Genomic DNA, 19,530 nt, shown 5'->3' with positions numbered 1-19,530 from the left:
GTCGGCATCCACAAAACATGTAGTTGATACCAACCTGCCTCGTTGTTCCGGTAGGTTTGGCGGTATCGCCTCTGCCGCTCCCGGATAAAATTCTGACCAATCCTTCTGAACAAATCGTTCCGCATCAAATGTAGGTCTAGTATCATCAAACACCAATGTAGACCGTTTGTGAGACTTCAGGTAAGCAAATATATGAAATAGCTGCTGTAGCTGTCCTTCCCGTGGTATCACGAGGAATCTAGACATCATCGCAACATCAACCAGGATATCAATTCGTCCCAGCTCACACATCCAACAAAGAACTCCAATGAGGCCTTGATAGTAAGTGATTCTCCTTGCATCTAACTCAGGACTCTGGTCTAGTTCCGGTCTGTAACCGGGCTTGAGTGGCGTTGACGCCTTCGAAGGAAGTTGCTTGTCAATCTTGGCCAACTCTGTTTCAACATCTGCAATTGCCGACTTGATGTAGGTTTCAGATGACATTGCCCATCGAATTTTCGTAGGATCGTCCGATCCTTCAATACGCCATTTCTTGACTTCAGCACCTAGGTACGTTGTTGGCTCTGCCACTGTACCGTTCTTGAGGGTATATTTGGACTCGAGAAAGTCCATTGTACGTTTGGGGTCATGGCTCACGACGAGAATGTCGTCTGAGTACACGAGGACGTACTCCCAGTACTTGAATCCGTCAGGCTTCGTTGCGGGTCTCATCCAAACATCTGGGTCGGCTCTGCTACTAGTATAGTCTGCTTCGCGCAATGTTGCGGCCATATGGTCACGCCATCGTGCTCCGCTACTTTTCAATCCGTAAAGTGCGCGAACAATAACGACGGGTCGTCCCGCGTTCGATCCGAACTCCTTCCCAGCGCGCGTCCAAACTTTCTCTTTTGTCGCTGCGTTCAAGTATGCGTTCTGTACGTCAGCCGCTAAAATGTCTAGATCGTTCAAAGCCGCCAATAGGAAAGCAATTCTCACACTGTCCCGAGATACGACACTTGCAAAAGTCATATCCTTAGGAGGATCTGTTGTATGACCACCAGCCACCAGGCGCGCCTTACGCTGTAATGAGAACGCCTTGATATCAAAAATCATGTGACAGGTGATTTCTTTGTGGCCGACGGGCATACGGTCATCGTCGCGAAATTCAAACGCAGGCATCACATTTTTCATTTCTTTCGCAATTCCATCGCGCCAGAAAGTGGTCCCCGTTTCTTTATCGATTCGAAGGGCTTCCCCCACAGAGTGAGGTAATTCAATTCCATATTTGTGCGAGCGCTTCCAATATTTCGACTTCACCTTTTTAATGGATCTGTCTCTCACACGAAGTGCTTGTCGCACCCACCAAGCAAACGCAGGTTCTTCCGCAATTTTATTTGCGACTGCATACTCAGCGACTTCCAACGGGTTCGACTCTTTCAGGTCTTTAAGAGGGACCCAAGTCGAAGTACCGTCTTTCCACAGTACTGAAAGCTTCCAGCCTTTTGTGGTCATTCGGGGTTTTCGTTCGCCATTTTTCAGTACAGTGAAGCCGTCGTCCTTGGTCACTGCATTTCCGTCGACTTTATGGTCGGTGATCTCCTGCATCAGGAGAAACTCGCGGCCTTCATCGTCAATCTGGGAATACATGTTTTCAGCAATGATGTTAGCAGAATAAACATTTGTGGATCCATCTGGGAGTTCGACTTCATACTCGCGGGTGTCTAGAATTGGGTTGCTGTTCCGAGTCCCCAGAGGGTTTCCGTCGGCATCGCGCTTCCGAGCTTTAACCACCCCACGTAACAATTCACCACCAAATGGAAGTAAAACTTCAGCTGTCAGATACTCGTCCATGGATTCGGGCGTAAAATCATCAGCTTCGGCTTTTTCAGCAGCCTCTTCGAGCGGATAAAACTCTTCGTTGGCTACCTTTTCAAATAAATCGTCAGCTGGACCCGACACCAGGTTGCCGAGCGAGCTGTCAATTTCTTTGTTCTGTTCTGCAGTTTTGTTATTGCCAATTTTATTGTCAATGGACAAGTCTAACATGGCAAGATCAGCTTTAAGCTCGTCCGTGCAGGACACATCAGGGTCAACTCGAGCTACCGAGGAACGCGCAATTGGGGAGCAGGACTTTGGTAAAATCCAAAAGGTCATGGCCTGCCCCACATCCGATGCAACCCCAATCCAACGACCAAGCTTTTGCTTAGGTTCCGGGAAGGAAGAGGTCGGATCAATGAACCATACTGGTTCATACCAGTCAAATTGTGCGTATTCTGAAATGTCTGGGGTCTCCCCCTCCAGAAGTTCCGTTGCGACGCGGCCGTTCAAAGCAGGCAGGCTAAGGGCTGTCAACCGTCGGACGGCCGACACCCATTCCGTACAGAAGCACCAAAGTTGTTTTGGTGCTCGGGATGCTTGTAAACGGTGGCGAACAGATTTCTTAATCTCTCGGATTTCCCCCTCAGCTCGATTCTGCCACTGACTGTGTGGTTCCGTTACGTGCCGTTGTATGTGATGGCGTTGTTCAATCTCACGCCAATGCTTGCCACCTCCCTGCTCTTTAGACCCATCATAGACAAGGTCACTCATTACCCCGACGTCCTGGATCCATTTCATGAGGGCATCCGGGGCATTCTGCTTGGATTGCAGAGGGTAAACGCGCAAATAGGCAGTGTTTGTGGTAAAAACCTGGGCACACTTGTACTGACGAATGGAAGTAACGGAGGAAAACATAGTGTCTGTGTAAACCTTTGTCCGAATGGTAGGGAATCGCAGATGAGACTGCCGGGTCCGGTACCGTCGAGTCAAAGGGTGCAACACAGTTCTCACGCCTTTCTGTGTTGTTACTTGCAGGGTCCGTTTGGCCGAATCTAAGCCAATATTCCATCGTCGCGACAAAACCTCAGGAGTCAACGCTGACTTTCGTTCGCTTGACGTCATACCGGAGACAACTCTTATGAAGTCGTCTGCATCTGGGTATACGTCCGGATCAGCACGTCCGTCCAACCCGTCTCCACAGTGGTCGTCCGAAGCGACATTAACGCAAGCAATTAAGCGGTCCACCAATTCGGTCTCACAAAATTCAATTTCGGTTAGGGACCGAAATGTTTCGAGTACTTGTTGGGCAGCTGCAACAGTCCGAGTGTCACTCGGGTATGCTATGTAATGCACCTGGCCAGTGGAATTTCCCCCAGAGTCCACCAAAGATACGCGACGGTCACTTCTGACGGCCTCTTGCTCTCGATTGGCAAATTCAACCGAGCATGGCTCCCACGGCGCATCGGAGGTGAGTACAATATGCTCACACTCGTCCATTTCCTGTTGCGTGGGTTTCCGCGATTCCAAAAACGAGAATATACCGCGCAGCTGCAGCGGAATCCGTAAGTTAGAATCAGGAACATATAAGGAGTGTTGAGAGCCGGCAACATACTGCCGAGGGGCATCGTCGACTTCAATACCGTAATCTCGCATCTGGTTTGGGGTGAGTAGTGTGTTCTTCAATCGGTCCCCAAAGTAGAGAGCCTGATTAATGATTAGAATCACCACTCGTCCATCATCTGGTACCGTGTAGGCCGTAGCGACCGTTCCAATAGGAATATTTGTCATTGCTAAGTATTCCCCCGAAAAAGGTCGAACGGTAACGGACTTTTGCGAGTCACTAATGAGGATAGTGTTAGCCCCAGCAACGCATGTGTCCGCATGGGAATCCAATTCGCATCTAGCTCCAATGTGGTGATTCGAGCCTGAATTGACATCCCCAATACTGCGTGTAGAGGTGAGGGCAACTATTTCTCTGTCCGGTGCCTTGCGTATTTCAGTCCCCAAAACGCAAGCCACCGCGGCCGCATTTCACAATAGTTTCTGCTTCTTCGCTCCGTTTCCAGAGGGAGAAGCTTTATCCATGACAAATCCAACCGATTTTTTGTGTGCACCACGTCCAAATTGAAGACCGGCAGCATCGTCTATCGGTTGAGACTTATCATTGGCATGATCTTCTTTAATGCCTGCGGTATCCTCCCGCGAGACACTGTCAACACTGCGTTCCTTTTCTTCGCTTGGTTTGCTCACTTGCTTCTTCTTAGAACGCATAGACTTCACTTTCTCTTGCTGCTCTTTGGTAAGACTCTTCCATTCGCCTGGAGAATAACTACGAGCCGTAACTGGGCCCTTAATAGGGCCCGACTTGCTTCCTCCTTTTCCACCGCCACCTGATTTTCCACCACCAGATCCACCATTGGACGTCTGAACATCATTTATCTGTCGGGGCGTTGTTTCGGTCTTGATCGAAGATGAAGAAACGAACGTTTTCACAAAAAGCTGAGCCTCGTGGAAACTGTTCCGGTAGGTAGCATTAGTGCGAATAGTGTCGCGAACGTAACTCAAACTGGGATCTTTGAGTGCCTGCACCAAGTAGGTGACAAGCTGGCCATCCGGTAAAGAGGCCCCGTCAATTTCGACCAGCTCAGAGACCGCATATTGGAATTTCTGCAACAAGGTGTCAATGTTCCAATTGCGACTAGGACCGCTGTATGTTGTTGTTGACAAGATTTTGATTGCATCATCCCGACGAATAGATTCGTTGAGGGTTCCTTCTGCCTGTGCCTTCAACTTCAAAATAGCAGCGCGACCGTTCTTGCCCTTGTTGAACTCCTTAATGAAAGCCCATCCTGGGCCGGTCGTGGTAATTGCCTCTTTGAATTCATCAAAAACTCGCTTGTTGTCAATTACAAACTTGGGACCCGATAAAATCGTCTGGGCCACCAAGTAAGCATCCATGTCGTCATAATCTTCAAGGGGGGCAGTTTCAGGCTCCTCCTGAGTACGGTAAACATACGTGAGGGGGGTCAGCGAGGGACCGCGACAGCAACTCATGTACTGGTGCCAATTCTCGAAGAAAGAACGCCATTTGGTCATGTCCTTGAGGGGAGTAGGCTTGACCGGTGTCTGGGTCTTGGCCACCTCGCGGATTTCCTTTTCCTCTTCCATGCGGTCGCGGGCAAGCTGATCAACTTCACTCGTGTAGTCCTCAGCACGAACCTCTTTTCCAAGACGTTTCAAACGTTCAGCCCAGTGGATGATAACCGAAAGAGTTGACTTAGAGTTAAAGCCAATATGGATCTCCTTCTCGTTATCAGCCGTTCCAGGGGGATAAGTGCTCTTGAAGGATTTTCCACGGTGTTGCTTGTTCATCATATCGACAAGGGAGTCAAGGTCCTTAGTGATCAAGCGGACCAAAGAGGACATAGAGCCAAACCCTTCCGACACGAGAGCCTTGCGGGTACCAATGTTCATTCCGGTCATGGCAAGAAGATTGTCATAATGGTTAACAACAATGGGAAAGACAGGGTTTTCGTTCGCAACGTTAGGATGTTCGATAACAGGGGCGACATTGGCTTGAACAGTTCCGTCAACGACAACAGCGTTGAACGCGTCGTCGATGGTAGGGTTGTTGGGAGCAATATCAGACATGGTAAGATGGTGGGAAATTTTTGTATACTGGTGAATACGGTATTTCGGAAAATTGCAGCTGAATTTTCAGAAAAGTGAAAGAAAACAGTGTTTGAGATAGAATTCGTAAATGACTGACATGAAAGAATGGCGAATTCTAGGATCTTTCCGACCCTTCTTCGGGTCATTTCAACCCGAATATGCCAGATGACAGAGGACCAAACAGTACCACCGATTCCGGTGATATGTGATAGTAGGCCCAATGACATTGAAATATAGAGCAAACAAAAGACTTTTGAGATATGGATAACTAGATGTTGATCGCAAGTGACCATCTGATACCAATATACTTAGCTGATATCACCAAAGGATCCGAAGACCAATCGGGCCCAAAGACTTAAAAGCCGTTCGTTGGGAATGAATCGGGATCTGTTCCGTTTCGTTTCTCCCACTGTACGAATCCCACTGGTAGGTGGTTCGAAACGCACGACGCTACTGTCAAGTTCCACAGACCGGAAGAAACTCATGGCAGTCTAACGTCTGGCCAATCCACTCCTTTCGGAGCTGTGTGGGTGAGGGGCATTGTCAATGCCAAAGGGGTTGTCTGATAAACTGATTTGATATCCACGTGTAGGTACATTTCTGGTCAACACGATATCCGGACTATATTGAATTAGTTTGTTGACCATTGTCCCGCATCCACGGAGACAATCAATTTGCATGTTGGTCAACCAAGCACACAAGGGGACTAGAAGTACAGCTTGCAAAGTGCTTTATAATAAAATAAGTGAGCACATCATCCGATGTGCCCAAGGTTTAGACTAGTTTCATGACCGAAGGATAACCCCAATGACTACGTCACAGGTCATCCTCGTACACCCAAATCCGGGTCTGTATGGCCATACTGAATCAGCGAGGCGTTCATTTTGGAACTCCTTTGTTAAAAATAACGTTGACTGTGAGTTTAATTTGGTTATGTGTCGCGACGACATTTATAATTACACGAAATCTCCTTCTGTCCTCACACAACACGAATTGACGGGTGAATCCAATGGAACATGAAGGAAAGCCTGTAGGAAAAGCACATTTCGGGTCATCCATCCTTGACTATGCCTGATACAGAGACCATGCAGGTTGATGTAATACCTCTCTATTTAGGGAGGATACACATCACGATAAGGATCGTTTGGAACAAACTGTGGAATGCTAGAAATCGCTACATTATCTTACCTCCAAAGTAGCCACCACGATACACTCTAGCACCCTCGAGATCGTCATAAGTGGACCCCAAAATGCCGCTTACAAAGGTACGATGCCGTTCAAGCAAGTGAAGGCATACTACTTCTGTCAGATATCGTTGTTCGTCGAGATCGCCTTAAAAGTAAAAAAAAACTCACGGTCAGCGCATATTGGGTCGTGGGTTCGTTTTAGGATATTTTACGAGAAGGGGATGGGCAAACCTTTCCCCAGAAGGGCGATATGCTCACTATGCACTACAAAGGAACATTGGCTTCGAACAATAGTAAGTTTGACAGTAGCTACGACCGCAAAACTCCATTCCAATTCAAAATTGGACGAGGAGACGTCATTCAAGGCTGGGACGAAGGGGTGCCGCAAATGAGCTTGGGGGAAAAGGCAATCCTCCATATTCCATCCGACTTGGGATACGGGGCTCAAGGCGCTGGTGGAGTTATCCCTCCCAACGCCGATTTGGATTTTGAGGTGGAGTTATTGGGTATTGGGGACAAGAAAGCTAACGTGCCCTCAGAGTCATCGTGCTGTGCCATCCTTTAAATTTGATCCGGATAAATTTAATTACTGATGTCTTTCATTCAAGAATTTTTCAATTAGTTCAAAGCCAGAAAGCCTACCTTTTAGTTTTTCAATAGTCTGTTGTCTCTCTCCTACCAAGGTGTATTATATTGTCCAAACAAAAAAATCGCCCCTTATTTCATTGTCGGCGCTCATTCTCTTCTTTGGTGAGACCTGGTAATCGAGATTTGCCACGCCCATTTCCAGTGTTTCCTGTAATGATCGAAGTATCACCACGCGACCCGCCCGTCTTGTTTATTACTGGTCGCTTTGGCTTTTCGCGCCTCTTGACTAACGCTCGGACTTCGTCTCCGGTCAAGGTTTCGTATTCTAGCAACGTTTCCGCCAGTAACTTGTGTTCTACGCTATGCCGTGAGAGCAAATCTTTGGCACGTTTGTAGGCTTGCTCGGTCAACTTTTTGACTTCACTATCAATCCTTGCCCGTGTTTCGGCTGACGCACTCTCTTCGCCGTTATTGCCACCATGAAAGACGATGCCGACTTCGTCGCTGAAGCCAAACTTGGTCACCATGTTGCGTGCTACACGAGTCGCGTTTAGAATATCGCTAGATGCACCCGACGTCACCTCCGGTTTACCAAAGATCAATTCTTCTGCAACACGACCGCCCATGGCAACATCCAAAAAAGCCAACATCTGCTTTAAGCTCTGACTAGTCTGATCACCTTCGGGCAACATGGTCACCATTCCCAACGCCGAACCACGCGGCATGATCGTTGCCTTATGAATCGGTGTCGCTCCTTCCGTCAGTACCGCAACAAGAGCGTGACCCGCTTCGTGATAGGCGGTGCATCGAGCCGTTTCGGCGGTAATGACTGCTGTCTTTCGCTCGGCGCCCATGAGAATCTTGTCCTTGGCGAATTCCAAAACCGTCATATTGATAGCGTTCAATCCGTCTACTGATGCCTTCAATGCGGCTTGATTCATAAGGTTGAAAAGATCCGCCCCTGAAAAACCGGTTGTGCCTCGCGCCAGAATATTCAAGTCGACGTCCTTGGAAAGTTTTGTTTTCTTAGCGTACATTTCCAGAATCTCCTTGCGACCACCCACATCTGGAAGCGGCACCGACACGTGCTTGTCAAACCGACCTGGTCGCAGCAAGGCCTCGTCTAGTGACTCCATGAAATTGGTCGCTCCAATTACAATAATACCATTGTTTTCGTCGAAACCGTCCAACTGCACCAACAACTCGTTCAGCGTCATCTTCAAGGCCGACTGATCCTTCAACCGCCGTGTTCCACCGACGGCGTCAATTTCGTCGATAAAGATAATCGCCGGTGCCTTCTTTTTGGCGGCTTCGAACAATTCTCGGATGCGTTTGGCACCCAAACCAACGTAAACTTCTTCAAACTGGGAGCCACTCGAATAAAAAAAGGGTACATCAGCTTCGCCAGCAATCGCTTTGGCTAGCAATGTCTTACCGGTTCCCGGAGGTCCCGTCAAGAGCAAGCCCCGTGGGAGTTTTCCGCCCAAACGTGTAAATTTGGATGGATCTTTCAAGTACATGACGATTTCTTCCAATTCCGCCTTGGCTTCCTCAACGCCCTTAACGTCCTCAAACTTGACCTTACGCCCGTCTTGTTCGGCTTCTTGAACGTGTTTGCTATTCGAGTTCATTCCCCCCATGCCCCGACCAATGCCTTTGTCATCCAATAAGGCACCAATACAGGCAAATCCGATGGAGACGATAAAGACAGTTTTCAGAGCCGAGCCAATCATGCCTCGGATTGAGGGCGTGGCGGAAGTGAGTTGTACATGAATGGGATTTTTGGGATCGAGACCTTTCTGGAGCATGGCCATAGGCGCGCCCCCGTTCATGACTCCACCAGCGCTTCCAAGTGCAGCCGAGGCACCGGTTACGGCGGCGGCTCCACCTCCCGACATGAACAAGCGCAACAATTGCTGCGCTTGATCGGCCTTGCTAAGTTTCTTTTCCTGCACCTCACTCTTCCACGAGTGCAACACGTCGGGAGTCAATCCGTAGGCATACTCGTGCTCGGATAATCCGCGTGACACGCGCTGCAAAATATCATCCACATCGAGTTGACTGACTTGATTGGTCTTTTGCAGGAGTTGCAGATACAACGTCGCGGCGCTGCTGTTGAGAGCGTGTCGTTTGAATGCGGGATGTCGGATACGGGCAATGACGGCGGACGGATGATCCTGGGCAAGTTCGTACAGGAAGCGATATTGAGTATCACCGTCTTGCGGTGCCGCGTTGGCGGCTGATTCCAGCCGCTTGAGTTGCTGTGTACGGAGTAGCTGGGTAAACGGATTCGATGATGCGGATGAGCCAAAAGTCAAGAAAGAACGCGTCGTATTGTGCATAGGACCAACATCTGCTTTCCATGCTGACGCTATGCTCTGATCTTTCGAGCCGCTTGCTCTGACAATACCAGTGTCTCGAGCTACCGTCGAATAATGCGACGCTCTTCCCAGAGCGTAGAGCTCTCGGAGTTTGGCGAAATCCTATAATGGGAAAAACGGTAAAAGTATGTACGATGAGCAACTTTTTCATCAACAGAATACATTGAAGTGCGGTAAAGTTGCATAGACCGTAGATATCAATACTGGTTGCGGAAGCAATCCCACCACCATCCACCACTCACGTGATAACGCAGCTGTCCAGCATGAAGAGAGGACACGGAAAGCTGACGACTCATGATTGGTGCTCTTCCCAACAAGCTAGTCTGAGCAGGGAGCGCACGAAACGCGGAGAGGAAGAACTAACGAACCAAGCGAAGGGATCAATCAAAGTAGATTTTGGTATTTGCGCTCTGAATATTTGTATACTGAGATGGTTTCTCAGTCCTCATGGCCACATTCATTTTCTGCGTTGTTCGCCCGTCCTTCTCTCGCACGACAACTGGAAGCTAATTGCCGCATGAATGCAGCCAAGACTATCAAAGAGACCCGGAGTTTCAGAAGAATCAGGAATCTTCACGACATAATTCCAACTATAGTAACATAACTGCAAACGAAAATGGTATACATGCTTTACGATCGTTTTTAAAAGGACAAAAGTACACAACAGCATCGAAAATCTTTGAGAAAACTCGGTATTTGGGATGAGCAAGGGTGAAATTTTCGCTATTTGGGAAAAATCACACTGTTTCTAAGTGTTTTGATTCTCGCGGGAAATACTTTATAAGTATATTATTAATTAAGAACAACCCCATATACTATGCATAGCCATTTAGATTCAATTCACCAGTTCCTTCCATGAAATTTTTGACTCTCCACCCAGCAGCCAACTCTTTCTTGTTCACGACTGTGAAGTACAACACTGGCTGAGATATTGGACAGCGGCGACAAAAAGGAGAAAAAACAGAAAGCAACGCTAGGCTTTGACAGTAAGGGGGATCAGCACGAATTCATCCTGTCACAAAGGGGGTTTGTTGGGATCAGCTTTTACTCGCAAGCCGCCGAAGAGATTTCGGACAACGAAGAACCCCACGAGCCGTTGTTCTCGGGCAAAGCTGCGAATGAGCAAGCACTCGGTCCGGCACAGTGCATTCTAGAAAAAAAAGATGTTCTCGCTGTCCGGGCATGTTGCCAAGCCCGTCAGCCAGAAGAAGATATCGTAGCGTTTTACCAATCCTATTGCACGGAGACGCCGCCTTTGCCGGGCAAGGGGTAGTCTACGAGACCATGCAAATGGCCGAGGTGCCCGATTTTGATGTTGGTGGAACCATTCACGTCATCATCAACAATCAGATTGGCTTTACCACCAACCCCCTACATTCGCTCTCAATGCCCTACTCGTCGACGTTGGGCAAGGCCTTCAATTGCCCCATCTTTCACTGCAACGGCGACGATCCCCTGGCAGTATCGACGGCACTCGAGACCGCCGTCGAATGGCGTCACGAATGGGGCATGGATGTCATTATCGAGATGGTCTGCTACCGTCGTAATGGTCCCAACAAATTGGATCAGCCGGCCTTTACACAACCCAAACTCTATAAGGAAATCTCTCAACACCCACCAACCCTGGATATTTTCGAAAAGTGATTGATTGAAGAAGGAACCTTATCCAAAGAAGATGTTAAGAGATCCGTGACTTTACGCTGGAAAGCTACGAGAAGGATTTGGAAGCTTCCAAGATGTATGTGGAAAAGGAGGCGGATTGGTTGAGCTCCAGGTGGACCAGTTTCAAAGGTCCGTCGCAGATTAGTCGTATTCGTCCTACCGGCAATGAGATGGACTTTGCGCAAGATAGGAATCCGAGCCGGAACGGTTCCAGCCAATTTTAAATTGTACCATCAAATGGCCAAAATCTTTAAGGCGCGTCGGGAAATGGCGAAGGTATCAAATGGGGCACTGCCGAAGCCTTGGCGTTTGGTTTGCTCCTACTAGAAGGGAATCATGTGCGTATTAACGGTCAATACGTTCAGTGCGGTACCTTTTGTCACCGGTACGCCGTCGTCAAAAATCAGAATACAAATCCTCAAGGGCAGTCAGGAGCGCAACAAACGTCACGTTACTGGGGACAATAATGTCCAAGGTTTCCAACGCGTGCGTGACAAAGGAGTAGTTGACAATCAACAAGCTGTCTGTGGGCGGAGGCTCTCCAAACAAGGGCAGCGCCATTACAGCCTTCCGCTGTCCGAAAGCGCGTCGTGTGGGGCCCACTCTGGATGCAATCTACAACGGCAATAGGTACCCGCTCTGCACCAAACTCCGCATTGAAGGGATGAAGTGCGACGTGACATCCAAATGCCGACGGTCCAGAGTGACGGACATATGACGCACTTGCAATATACTTTGGCGGCAAGTAATTTTCTATACTACGTTTGTCATCCAAGACAGCAAGGCCAACAATTTCTAGCTTCATGGTAGTTGTGTTTCTGACTTTTGTTGGTTGGAAGTTAGTAATCGTTTGCATGGGTCAATGCCAGCCCCGAGCCCTCACCACTGGAGGCAACTAACTGTGAATGTGAAGGGATGACCACATGAAAACAATCCTTGTGATCTAACATAGGATAAGGGGTTTTTCTTAACTAAAAAGATTACTTAGAAAGTATTTCCCGCGAGAATAAAAACACTTAGAAACAGTGTGATTTTTCCCAAATAGCGAAAATTTCACCCCTGCTCATCCCAAATACCGAATTTTCTCAAAATCTTTGGTTGTTGAAGATAAGCACAAACTTGTAAGATGATGTTCTGTGAAATAGGACGAATTATATTGACAATGCGCTCACACTCGCTCAACAACAGACGATTCTAATGAGGAGTTAATGTAAGATCAAGACAAAGAAAAAGGGGAATCTGCAGAATGGGTCCAATCCACCCGGATTCCTCTAGCCAAGCTGGCTCATGTGCCCTCGTGCGGCGATATCCGAGAGGCAGATCTACGTTCGAGTCTCGGAAGGCTTACCACGAGAAATGGCTTTGATTTTTTCCATGCGATCGATCAAGTCGAACACCTGCACCTGTGTCGCAAGCATCTCCGCGTGGGAGGTATCAAGGAGAACATTCATGTCAAGAATCGCTTTCGTATATTTTTTCTCGTCATCTTGAAAGTCGCGGATACTTTCTAAAAAATTCTTGTGGACGTTGTCGAAGTTTTCCCTCGCGGTTTCCATTACTGCGTCGGACTCTTGTGCGACAGTGTTGATGAGAACGGCATCATCTTTCTCCTCTTGACTATCGGCGGTTCCATCCGCCGCAGTGACAGCCTGTGGGGGAGACGCAGGTTCAAGCGTCAGTGATGGATGTGTGCCCCCATGGATATTGTCGTCCAGTCCTGTATCAGGGGAAACCATAGGACGTTGCACTAAATTGCTGGTATTCCTGTTGATGGCGGAAGTGGGAGTATTGATCTCATGTCGCTTGTGAATATTTTTAGATTGGGGCCCGTCTGTGCGTGCATCATTGACTCGAACTTCGTGGACTGAAGGTGTACGAAATTGTGAAGAATGATGGGCTTTCGCAAACGGCATTGCCAGTGTAGTGTAGGCCGATGAGGTGTCGAAATGATGGTGTTTGTCGATCTTTGTTTGGTTACCCAATGAAGTAGCTGGAGTTTTCATTGGTAGCTGTCCCGCGACATCTTCCGCGAAGGGATCTTCGAGGTCTTCCGGAGAGATATCTTTCTCAATGGCATTCTTTGTATACGAGAGCCTCGAATAGGGGTTGTTGAGGCCCAGGATGGACACCGGCGTGTTGGCGGAAGCTGCAACAGTATGGGATTTGGGAGCCGCCGAGGCCTTTTGAGGTGCCGAGCGACGGTTCGCGAAGATTGAGATTCCAGGCTTTCCTTGCTGCGTTGAGATGGTGGGAGCTTCCGTGGCCTATACATTGGAGAAGAAAACGAAGAGCAATGAGCGATCAATTAGTTGCAATAACAGTTGCAATAACTTCAGCTCACGTTAGTTTCGCTTTGTTTTGTCGTACCTGTTCGTGTTCCGTTTCAATCGAGAACGAATCTGGCATTCCAAAATCCTCGTCATTTTTGTCCCATACCGTTTCAACAGGGTCAAATCCATCAAAACATCCGTCGGAATCCTCCACGTTCCATCGCGTGATGTCGTCAACATCGTCATGATCGGGAAGAGCAGTCTCGTCCACGGTTCCATCTTGGACGGTGGTGGCAGCATTTTTTACTCCGTCCTCGATCGTTTTGCTGCACGGTGGCGGTTTGCGAGAGAAACGTGCAATGCCAGACGAACTCATAGCTCCAATGCGATGAACAAGGTTATAATCAATAAAAATTCAAAGAAACAAGTGCTCTGATGGCCGTCTCCGCAAGACAGCGTGTGTTTCTTGACTGTGAGACACACAACGAAATAGGAATAAGGGAGACACAACGAAATAGGAATAAGGGAGGCATCCAGTAAACTTGACTAACCGTGGCCGTGACATGTGAACGATCAGACGCAAGAAAACAAGAACCCCAGAACGCAATTGGTTAGGGGTGTTGGGTGTTGGCGCCGCGACCATTCAGTCGTGTGATGACAATCGTCCTTTGGAAAGGATGTCAAGGAAGGAATTTACAGTTACTGCTATACCGGATTCTCAATGTAGAATCTACGTAGATTCGTTACCAAGTCCGTGCGACACTCTCACATTTCCCCCCCCCCGTTCGGTCCATCGTTCCCCAAACAGAACAATTTCTTCTCGCAAGAGTGCGAACTTGACACGCGAGGCTTGCTAGTTTCAAGTGCAGGGAGCCATCACCCGGGGAGTGGGTAAGCCTCAACGTATTCCGGATACATTTTTGTGGTTATTCTTTATGGTGAAAACTTCGGTTCGAACCAAGCCGCCTTTAGTCTCTTGCTCTGCACAAGTCCTTTCAGTCCCAACGATTGCAGCTATTCTTTCTTTATATCCTTTCTGAGAAATGGCTTGGCGGAGTAGTGGCACGACCAATCAAGAAATGGTCAACAACTTGAAGCGTAAGTGACATGCTGAAAGGACGGTTTATGTACCAAGCCTTTATCGTAGACGGAAAGCGTCCATATTGAGACGTTGGGCTAGATTGGGTTGAAGTGCAAATAATGTATACGAGAGATTCTAGCTCGAGATACTTTCCTTTTCTTCTTTTTGGCATCGCCAGAGACGGTCTCTTTCTTTGGAAGGCTTTGGGGTTTTGTGATGACTCCAAGGCGGCAATGATTATCCGTCCTCACTCACACTTTTGACTGTATATACAATTTCGACTCCTGCCACTCACTCACTCCACCTGTCACAGGATTTGGAGTCATTCATTCACAAGCAGTGGAAGATGGATTCCGCGCTGTAGATCGTCGCTTCTTTGTTCCTCAGGTAAGCTTCGTTCCAAATACCGGTGTATGTGGTAGCTTTTGACATTCTATCTTTCTGTCGGATGAATGTGCATGCTTTGTTAAGTTTCCTCTTTCTGATTCTTCACTCTTCAACAGAATCGCCTCGACTTGGCACACTCGGACCAACCCCTCAAGGAAGAGAACATTCATATTTCGGCCCCGCACATCTATGGCACCGCCTTGGAAGCGCTCGAGCTCACACCGGATACAGGGTTGAGCTTCCTAAATCTGGGTTCCGGTACCGCTTATCTTTCGGCTATGGTAGCGACGATTTTAGGACCGGCACATCAGCACTTGGCTATCGAATTGCGTGACGATGTGATCCAGCATGCGCACAGCAGTTTAGCCCGGTGGGGTCGTTTAGCTACGAAAACCGCCACCAAGGTTCCGCCAATTGAAATTCTGAAGGGAAATGCGCTTTTTATCGACGACACGCTTGGTGAAGCTAGGTTTGGCTTTGATCGCATCTATGTTGGAGCGGCAGTCGAGAAGGAAGACATTCAAGGAATTGCGAACCTACTTCGCCCAGGTGGCATTCTAGTTGGTCCTGGTAAGGCTTCTCACAAACTTCTGAGCCTTGTCTTGTACCGGATGTAGGGGTGACTAACACTGTTTTCATTGCTTTTCTTTTGTACAGTGGATGATGAATTAGTCAAGATTGTCCGGGTCAGCCAGGCATCCTCACCGCGACCACAGCCTCCTCGTAGTATACGGGGTCATCCTCCCGCTCTGACCAACGAGTTTACAATGCAGGTCCTTTCCGGTGTGCGCTTCGTGCAGCTTTCGATCAGTCCTCCCCTTTCGGTGGTTATTCCGAGTCATGTGTGGGACCCTTCTATACATCACAGGTATCCGGAGAGTTTCCGCAAGTCCTGCAAAGCGATCTTACTCTGCTCCCATGCACCAATGTTGCAGCCTCTCTTACCAGCGCCAAGGTCCCGGATCAATGCCGCAAGCAAACTCCCAAGAGCATTGTGGATGGAAATCCTCTCGTATACACACCGCGACTGGTTTGCACCACCACGGTCAGAAGAGGCTTTCTTGCGTGCTCGCTTAGAGGAAGAACAGGAAGCCACCCGCCGTGCACAGAAGGCACGTGAAGATACTGAGACGAGACTGCACATGGCCGAGCGTGAGCGTGATATTTACCGCACGCTGGCCTTGCGCTGGCAATCTCGCTTACGGGCCATAACTCGTAGCGGTGCTGCCCATCTTGAGAATGCTGACGGCGACGACCCGTTAATTGGTGTTGACGACATATCGCAGGCGGCTTCTATAGCCCTTGTACAGGACCCATCGCTACGAATGGGAGGTCTTCGTTCCATGTTTCGGCAATTTCAACAAGATAGCAGCGAAGAGGAAGAGACAGCATCTGAGGCCGAGGGGATGGAAGATGTTGAGCAAGAAGCGATGGAGGAAACAGAGAATGCTTCACAAGGGTCAGAAGAGACAGAGTCTACTATGGCTGCCTCACCCCCCGCGTCTTCCCAGGGGATAGAGGCACGTTCACAGGCAAGAACCGTCTCGTTTTAAAGGAGGAGCTTCCTTGCTCACTTCCTTTCTATGGATCCAATGCACCCTCTCAGCATCCTGCGAGTGGGGCTGGTATTGCATTTTTATTTACATTATTGCATATAGATCGAAATATGTTCATTTTGCTTTCAAGAAGTACAGTGTTTGCGCAGTATATATAGCTATTTTAAATTGGTCGCCAATCTCAGTTGAGAGGCGACGAAGTCCAGTTTAGTTCGGTATGACTTTTAGACTTCCGCCGCTGATGTGACAAGCGCGGTGCTGTACCATCGGTACTCGATGAATCGCTTTCACCCTCTCTTTCAATCAGGGGATCGCTTGTTGTCTTGCGAAGTTCAGGAACATTGTAATCACCAGTCTTGCGATAGTAGAACTTCGCCATGCTCGTCGACTTGACATAGCCGGGAGTTTGTAGACTACTGTTTTCACTTTTGGTGCGGTGACTGTTTCGCGCAAGGTGGCCTCTGAGCGGCATTTCTGTCTCTTCACCCGCCTGTTGCTGAGAAGTAGGCTCTTCATCGTCAATAAAGAGACCCGATCCGTCGGAGATCGACCGCTGCAAATTTCCGCTAGACCGATTACCTCTCAGACCTTGTCCGCCCCAGCCCGAATGAATATTTATATCGGGTACAATATTCATCGGGCTTGCGACTACTTTCCGAACATCAGAGCCGGAATTTCGATTGTATCCGTGCAATCCTTCCACTGCTGGTTGGTCCGATACGTTAAGACCGCTTAAATTCACGAGACTAGTGCTTGTAAAGAAACTGGGAACTCGCCCTCCCATTGTCTCCTGTTCGACCCCACTGGTGTGCTTTTCCCAAGATTCCTGCACTAGTCTTTTTCGTAGCCTTTGTACACAACGATCCAGAGTAACTTCTTCGGCGATGTGCGATTTGATGGCCGGAATGTGTCGCCAGGTTTCTCGTTCAGCTGCTTGGATCCATTCGCGAAACTCGGCTTCCCTTGGGTTGTAGATAATGTGCAATAAGGCACTGAAGAGTCCCCGATGACCCAACCATGGGATGAGTGAAATGTCGCAAGACCGCCCTTCGTATTCTTGCGTCAGGAAAGTTGTACCAATTCCACGTTGAGTCTGGAACATAGGTGTAATACTACGAGCGCCAACGCACGCCACGAGATGCAACAACCAAGTGCGCACTTGATCGCGTAAAAAGGTCAGAATAGAATCCACAAAGCCCGTAACAGGATTACTCCACACCGAATTCTTTTGTTGATAATTGGCAAACATGACGGCGTGTGGGTTGGCCTGCGAGATCAAAAAGTGGTTGACGTTGAACATCTCCGATAGCTGCTGCATGGGCAAATCCTGTTCCATCGATCCATCCGAAAAGTGCTGTGGCGCGCCGCCCGACTCGTACCGTTCCCAACCGTCTGCTTCCTTGACAACTAGTCGATTAGCTTCAAAAACTCCGGGTAGGGAGGAGCTCGCGACGGCAGCTGACCATACCATAACGTGCGGTGCCGTCAAGTAGTTGAGTAAGCGGGGCGGATCGGAATTGTTCTTGGGCGTCACCACGATGTTCAGAATACGCCCAGTCCGGTCGAAAGCTTCTTGAAATGTGAAGTTACCGACACAGGCCCGTACGCAAGCTCGGAAGTGTTCTGTATCATTCATGAGCATGTCTTGAGGCCGACGGTTGCCGGTGACGATATCGTACAACACGGCGGAAAAGTGTCGGAGAGGAATTGGAACCAACCCTTGCAAGGTCCGCTTGGCATCGTGAAAGAATCCAGCAGTATTGTAGTACACTTCACGAATTCCCCCGAGTTGTTTGTTCGGCGTTGCGTCTACCTTGGCTGCGTTGATATTCCCCGTTTGGAGGGGGCGGAAAAAGTTGAGTGGGAGTTGGCCGGAATGTCCCGGAGCGTCGGTACCTTGGGCGTTGAACATGTCGTGCACGCATTCTTCGTCTGTCCGTGTAGCTATCATGGCACACACGAGCGAACCAGCCGAGCTGCCACCAATTACACGCGGCATGAGGCGATTTTCCATAAGCGTCTTGACGACACCAGTATGGTAAAAGCCCAAGGCCGCACCACCGGATAGGAGCAAGGCTGTACGTCCGTAAGCGTGTCGAGTTTCGTTGAAAAATGCGAGACGGGCATCCGTAGGGATAGGATCCTCGTCAGGAGACACGGGAGCGTCGCAACAAAAGTCCAAGGCAGCACAGACCACGTTGTGATACGTCTCGACGAGTACTTTGGTACCCGCTAACGCCTTGCTGAACAGCCCTTCGTGCAACAGCCCAAACTTGTTGCGTCCAATCGAAGCACGCAGCACAAACATGAGTTCAAAGATATCCCGGCGTCGCATAAGGTGCACCAATTCGTCAATCCGCGCCGAAATACGTTCCTGTTCGTACAAGGGGCAGCTCGGGTCGGACCGCCATACATCGTTCCCCTGGATGCTGTCAATGCGCTCCGCTAGATCCATCCACTCGTCCTGAACGCTAGCTTGTTGCTGTTCCGACTCGAGTTGTCGGATGAGCCGGGAGCGGCTACTGAAGTTCGTCAAAACAGATTGTATAATCGAGGTGATTTGCCGGGCCGTCATCATACCCGTTTCGAGCGCGACGAGGAGCATGAGCTGCTTCGCGATCACCTTCGGGACGAACACAGTGTCTACGATTTGCATGGTTACATCCTGAAGAATAGGCAAGTGATCACACGCAATCTTGACAAGCCTGTTATATTTCGTTGTTGGCGAAAGAAGAAAGCAAATAGCATCAAGATTCGTCAGTAAGATACCAGGAAAGAAGCCGACCGGAGTATCTGTCTCCACAGTGTGCGTCCAATCAACATTTGGTGTATTCTGCAAAATACAACGATAGATAGCACTTACTCTTCCCAAACTTTGGCAAATACTTCTTCCAGTTCCGCGTTCCGAGGCAGGCGGTGCGTATGCAACTCCGAAGAGGTCGACTGTCT

At 48.9% G+C, this 19,530-nt stretch overlaps 8 protein-coding genes across 8 annotated transcripts; 3 read left to right on the top strand and 5 right to left on the bottom strand.

Moving 5' to 3' along the window:
* Positions 1–3,828: 3,828 nt before the first annotated feature.
* On the bottom strand, positions 3,829–5,448 carry PHATRDRAFT_40570 (predicted protein; the record flags this gene model as incomplete). The annotated part of the gene is made up of 1 exon (XM_002184485.1): positions 3,829–5,448. The coding sequence occupies one exon, from the start codon at positions 5,446–5,448 to the stop codon at positions 3,829–3,831; it is 1,620 nt and encodes a 539-aa protein (XP_002184521.1).
* A 1,107-nt stretch (positions 5,449–6,555) lies between these two features.
* On the top strand, positions 6,556–7,261 carry PHATRDRAFT_23489 (predicted protein). Its single transcript, XM_002184561.1, has 2 exons — positions 6,556–6,734; positions 6,859–7,261. Exons 1-2 carry the CDS (start codon positions 6,720–6,722, stop codon positions 7,219–7,221), a joined length of 378 nt encoding a protein of 125 aa, XP_002184597.1. The 5' UTR covers positions 6,556–6,719; the 3' UTR covers positions 7,222–7,261.
* A 249-nt stretch (positions 7,262–7,510) lies between these two features.
* Positions 7,511–9,052, bottom strand: PHATRDRAFT_16182 (predicted protein; the record flags this gene model as incomplete). The annotated part of the gene is made up of 1 exon (XM_002184484.1): positions 7,511–9,052. A coding segment is annotated over one exon (1,542 nt), but the record flags the coding sequence as incomplete, so codon positions are not given.
* Positions 9,053–9,248: 196 nt separating this feature from the next.
* On the bottom strand, positions 9,249–10,035 carry PHATRDRAFT_30609 (predicted protein; the record flags this gene model as incomplete). Its single annotated transcript, XM_002184483.1, has 2 exons — positions 9,868–10,035; positions 9,249–9,727 (listed from the first exon to the last, which is right to left on the bottom strand). Coding segments are annotated over exons 1-2 (531 nt in total), but the record flags the coding sequence as incomplete, so codon positions are not given.
* A 586-nt stretch (positions 10,036–10,621) lies between these two features.
* Positions 10,622–11,391, top strand: PHATRDRAFT_49787 (predicted protein). Its single transcript, XM_002184560.1, has one exon. It carries the CDS (start codon positions 10,808–10,810, stop codon positions 11,267–11,269), a length of 462 nt encoding a protein of 153 aa, XP_002184596.1. The 5' UTR covers positions 10,622–10,807; the 3' UTR covers positions 11,270–11,391.
* Positions 11,392–12,455: 1,064 nt separating this feature from the next.
* Positions 12,456–14,122, bottom strand: PHATRDRAFT_49786 (predicted protein; the record flags this gene model as incomplete). Its single annotated transcript, XM_002184482.1, has 4 exons — positions 12,456–12,481; positions 12,636–13,551; positions 13,655–13,883; positions 14,109–14,122. The coding sequence occupies 4 exons, from the start codon at positions 14,120–14,122 to the stop codon at positions 12,456–12,458; spliced, it is 1,185 nt and encodes a 394-aa protein (XP_002184518.1).
* Positions 14,123–14,486: 364 nt separating this feature from the next.
* On the top strand, positions 14,487–16,708 carry PHATRDRAFT_49785 (o-mtrns1). Its single transcript, XM_002184559.1, has 4 exons — positions 14,487–14,655; positions 14,952–15,025; positions 15,142–15,595; positions 15,683–16,708. Exons 1-4 carry the CDS (start codon positions 14,601–14,603, stop codon positions 16,576–16,578), a joined length of 1,479 nt encoding a protein of 492 aa, XP_002184595.1. The 5' UTR covers positions 14,487–14,600; the 3' UTR covers positions 16,579–16,708.
* A 708-nt stretch (positions 16,709–17,416) lies between these two features.
* Positions 17,417–19,081, bottom strand: PHATRDRAFT_1971 (predicted protein; the record flags this gene model as incomplete). Its single annotated transcript, XM_002184481.1, has 2 exons — positions 17,417–18,313; positions 18,503–19,081. Coding segments are annotated over 2 exons (1,476 nt in total), but the record flags the coding sequence as incomplete, so codon positions are not given.
* Between the last annotated feature and the right edge of the window lie 449 nt (positions 19,082–19,530).

Source organism: Phaeodactylum tricornutum, chromosome 24 (genome assembly GCF_000150955.2).
Source record: "Phaeodactylum tricornutum CCAP 1055/1 chromosome 24, whole genome shotgun sequence".
In the NCBI taxonomy this organism is placed as follows: domain Eukaryota; phylum Bacillariophyta; class Bacillariophyceae; order Surirellales; family Neidiaceae; genus Phaeodactylum; species Phaeodactylum tricornutum.
The sequence above is the reverse complement of the archived record's forward strand: the minus strand, read 5'-3'. Positions and strand labels throughout refer to the sequence as shown.

What these genes read in the sequence shown, in the direction of transcription:
- PHATRDRAFT_49787 (XM_002184560.1), top strand. Translation starts at nt 10,808, where the DNA reads ATGTTGCCAAGCCCGTCAGCCAGAAGAAGATATCGTAGCGTTTTACCA.
- PHATRDRAFT_49785 (XM_002184559.1), top strand. Translation starts at nt 14,601, where the DNA reads ATGGCTTGGCGGAGTAGTGGCACGACCAATCAAGAAATGGTCAACAAC. An exon ending in AATGGTCAACAACTTGAAGC is followed by an intron (nt 14,656 to 14,951) that starts GTAAGTGACATG and finishes CACCTGTCACAG; the next exon opens with GATTTGGAGTCATTCATTCA. An exon ending in GTCGCTTCTTTGTTCCTCAG is followed by an intron (nt 15,026 to 15,141) that starts GTAAGCTTCGTT and finishes ACTCTTCAACAG; the next exon opens with AATCGCCTCGACTTGGCACA.